At 47.1% G+C, this 4,499-nt stretch overlaps 1 protein-coding gene across 1 annotated transcript in view; it reads right to left on the bottom strand.

The window, feature by feature from the left end:
* Window positions 1-448, bottom strand: part of PLEKHO1 (pleckstrin homology domain containing O1) — a 31,664-nt gene extending 31,216 nt beyond the window's left edge. Inside the window, exon 1 of the mRNA XM_072427785.1 lies at window positions 223-448. Coding sequence (XP_072283886.1) covers window positions 223-249 — 27 coding nt within the window. The 5' untranslated portion in view covers window positions 250-448. The remainder of the gene's footprint in view (window positions 1-222) is intronic.
* Window positions 449-4,499: the final 4,051 nt, after the last annotated feature.

Below are 4,499 nucleotides of genomic sequence, written 5' to 3' on the forward strand. Positions count from 1 at the left end.
ATCATGGTGCCATAATGCCCCCCATCTCTTCCCTGGTAGTACCCCTGCCCATCATGGTGCCATAATGCCCCCCATCTCTTCCCTGGTAGTACCCCCTGCCTATCATGGTGCCATAATGCCCCCATCTCCTCCCTGGTAGTACCCCTGCCCATCCTGATGCCATAATGCCCCCCTCTCCTCCCTGGTAGTACCCCTGCCCATCCTGATGCCCCTTGTTCTCACCCTCTTTGCAGAGATGTTCTTCTTCATGCTGCAGGCTGAGCTCCAGGCTGATGGGGTTGTCCAGGCTGAGCTGTATTTCCTCTGTTGTCCTCCTCTGGCAGATCACACAGCAGATGTAGTTTCACTAAGTCCAGCCAAGCCTCTTTAACACAGAGACATGTCCACACACACTCAGCCCCTCTGCTTCCCTTCTCTGTGCAGTAGCTCCATCTATGGTGAGCTACTGTGATGTAAGATCAGAATACAGAGCACATTACATTGTAACACGTGAGGAGGCTTCCTCCTTTGTTTCTGATTATTCACCCCCTTCCTCCTCCTCCCTGTCTCTGGAATAGGAGGAGGGGGGCATGGAGTGGAGGAGGGGGGGTAATTGTGTAATATATTGAGCCCCCCATGCTTGTAGACACCTATTTAGTCATACCAATCCCTTCTCCCACCCCGCCACCATCCGGGCATTTATTTATAACCCTTCGGTAGCTGCAACCTATTGCCCAGCTGGCATTTTTATTGAGGCATTTCTACTCGCCAGGCGTGACGGTTTATACACTGGCCTGGAATCCCTTGGGAGAAGAAGAAAAAAAAATTGGGGAAAATAAATTTTAGACCATCGGATTTTTGATCTTGAGCAAAAAGAAGGAGAGGCGGCAACCAAAAATTTTGCCCAGTGGCAAACTGGGCAGTTGCTCAGGACCCATCTTTTTTTTAGGGTGCCAGTTGAGAATACCCTACTTTACATTTGCCCAGGGATGTCTAGAACTGTCCCTGACAGTGTCCATAGACAGACCACCATTTTTAGGAGAAGGTCAAGTCAAGTCCTTGGGGAGCCTTGATGGCCCAATTGACGTAGAGGGAAATCCAAGGACCAACAAATTTTAACACGAAGGAAAGAATGGAGAGGGGGTGACCAAAGGTATGTGGCCAGGGCTGGTTTCAGGGTAGGGCAAACTTGGTTCAAGGGACTGGAATGCTGTGCACTTGGAGTCCCCACTTTATGTTTACCGGTTTCTATAGACAGACCACCATTTTCCTGGAGAAGGTCAAGTCCTTGGGTGGTCTTGATGGCCCAATATACGTAGAGGGAAATCCATTTTAGATCAACAGATTTTTTCGTGAGGGAAAGAATGGAGAAGGGGTGACCATTGGTCGCCCAGTGGCCAGGGCTGGTTTTAGGGTAGGGCAAACTGGGTTCAGGGCCCACACTTTCTTCAGGGCTAAAATTTACTGGAATGCTGTTCAATTGGGGTCCCTACTCTATATTTACAAGTGTCCATTGACAGACCTCCTTTTCCAAGAGACATTCGGGTCAATTCCTTGGGTGGTCTTGATGGCCCAATAGACGTAGAGGGAAATCAATTTTACACCAACAGATTTTTCCATGAGGGAAATAATGGGGAAGGGGTGAGCAGATGTTGCCTAGGGGCCAGGGCTGGTTTTAGGGTGGGGCAAACTGGGTTCAGGGCCTCCACTTTCTTCAGAGCCCCAACTGACCTAAATGCTGTGCATTTGGAGTCCCCACTTAATACTTACCCAGAAATATCTATAACTGCCCCTACTAGTGTCCTTAGGCAGACAAACATGTCAAGTCTTTGGGTAGCCTTGATGGGCCAAAAGACGTAGAGGGAAATCCATTTTAGGCCAACAGATTTTTCCTTGAGGGGTGACTGCTGAGGTTGGGCAAGTGCCCATGGTGGGTTTTCAGGTGGGGCAAACTGAACAATTGCCCAGGACCCCCAACTTCTCCAGGGCCCCAGTTGACAATGTCCTGAAAGTGTCTATAGACAGACCCCCATTTTCCAGGAGAAGGTCATGTCCTTGATGGTGCAATGGACATAAAGGGGCTGTTGTCCTCCCAGGGGCAATCTGGCTGCCTTCTGATATCTGCAGAGCTCTTCCTTTTATGGAATGTTTGGCTCAGTCAAAGGATGACCATCAACCTTACAATCTGGTTGTTTGACCTCCTTCAGGGCTACCATGGACCGTTGGTAGGCCCTTATAAATCCAAATTTTGGTACATTGCACTGAGATTGTACCAAGAAACCGTATTGCTAACCGATGATGTGGTTGTCTGAATAAATGGGAGTCAGATGTTGGATTGAAGAGGATCCTAAAAGGATCCCGCTAATAGTTATTAGATGATGTCCTCCACCATTGTACAGCCAATATGGCGCTAGAAGTGTAGCTCTACTTCCTCGATTACCCTAAATTGGAGTGATTGTGGTATCCATGTTTCCGGGAGAAACCGTAACACACCCAGCCACTCTCCAATGTCTATGGCTGATCTACAGTAAACCAGTCCTGATACTAATTGCCAGCATTTGGCGTCATCGCTTAAAGCCAGTGGCATAGAAAACATTGGCACCCGAGGACATGTCCCTTAAACATGCTTGTTCTGGAGGGTACTAAACCCAGAGGATATGATGGCCACCATACCTAGCATGTTCATATGGATCAACATTGCCAGTACAACCCACACTTTGCCTTGCATGGAGTGGTTGACTGTTGGGTCAATGGAGAGGAGCCAACGATGAGAGCTCAAGGGACAAACATCCAACTGATGTTTGATGGGTGTAAGCATTGTATACTGAGCGCCCCCTATTGGTGCCTGCTTGTACAATGGACCATTTGGTATTCATATATATAACTAATAATGTAACAATGTATCACTGCTGGAAGAGACTCAGAAAATTCTTCCTTCTGCCTGCAGCAGAATGAAAACTAGGAATGAAAAGTAATTTGAGGGCTTTTTTTTAAATAAATAGAATGTTTTTGAAGAATGACACTTTCTTTGTATTGTGTTGTGACAGCAAATGGGTTTAATTCACCAACCAATAGGACGCTGCAAAGGTCTGATTGTTCTCTGTGCGTTGAGTTCCTTTCACATAGACAAAGGAATTACCCCCCTTGTCTGGATCCAGGAATCAGGTGGTCTTCTCATCAGCCAGGCGTGGGAAAACTATAGAACAGGAAGGGTCAGACGTCACCAGCACTGGCTATAAAGAGATTCCCATCTGAGCGTCCAATCAGCACGCAGGAGGCTCAGCGATGAACGTCAGTGCAATTCTATAGGGACAGAGCGTGTCCCCTATACATCTGCGCAGGGCATTCACTGGGGACTCTGTGTAATGAGGGGGGTCATACTACTCAGTGTGATGTCATTCCACCATCTATGACTACAAGAGGCCATTAAAGCATATTATCCAGGCTCTTCCTATTATTAGGTGACAACAAACCCTTGCGGTCTTCCAATTGTGCTCCTGTGTTGTCACTTCAGTCTGGGCTATGAGTGCTTCTATCAATTACCCAGGCTCATGTTCAGGCACTTCCTGTTATGGGGTGACAACGCTTTTCCTCCGTCTCCCAATAGTTCTCCTGTGTTGTCACCCTTTCACTTGGGGCTAGTGGCTCTTTCAAAACCTATTTTCCAGGTTCTTGTTCATGGACTTCTTGTTGTAAGGTGACAACAGTAAATTGCTGGCTCCCAATTGTGCTCCTGTGTTGTCATTCTGCTCATCTACTTTATGTGTGAGGACAACACGTTTGCTTTCAATTCCTAAAAAACATAAAAATATGGCGGTACGTTTAGAAATAAATTATTCCTAGGTATTTTTGGTCCTTAGTAGCAGCGTACTAAACAAGGGCCGTATTTCTTCCAGATCTGGCAGTCATCCAGAGTGACTCTTTACCTTTGTGCAAGAACTTCCTGTAATAAAGACCAATTAGTGCTGCTCACTCTCCTGGTGCAGGGTGACTGGTCTTGTCTCTGCCCCCTCCTATAGTTCTCTGCAGGCAGCTTGTCATTGGTAGGGTTGCCAGGCCCCTCCCACAGCAATTTCACTATTTAAGTTGGAATTAAAAAGAATCACTTACCTCTCCTGCCCCCCTCAAATACTTTATTTCCCCACCATGATAATGCAACAAAGTGAAAAGTACAAACACATTATCTACCATAACACCCCAATAGGTTGCTGCAGTGCCCGGAAATCCAATGCAAACAGCGACTTTCACAAGGTCAACATTTGCATATCATTATGCATGCCCCGCCCCCTCATGTGACAATGCTCAGACCCTATGATAGGTTATGCCATGAGTTTTATTAAGGCAAATGCTCCATTTTTTATTCAGCAGCTGACCCAGATCTAGGAAAAAAGATAAAAATAATGGGCCGGTCCTCCTAAAAAGTGAAGCTGAGACAGCAAGTACAGGGGGGATGGTGGGGGGCCCTCATAGTGGGCACAGCAGGTATACAGACCCAGGAACTCAGCACAGGGATGGTGGGG

This window comes from Pyxicephalus adspersus, chromosome 12 (genome assembly GCF_032062135.1).
Source record: "Pyxicephalus adspersus chromosome 12, UCB_Pads_2.0, whole genome shotgun sequence".
In the NCBI taxonomy this organism is placed as follows: Eukaryota; Metazoa; Chordata; class Amphibia; order Anura; family Pyxicephalidae; genus Pyxicephalus; species Pyxicephalus adspersus.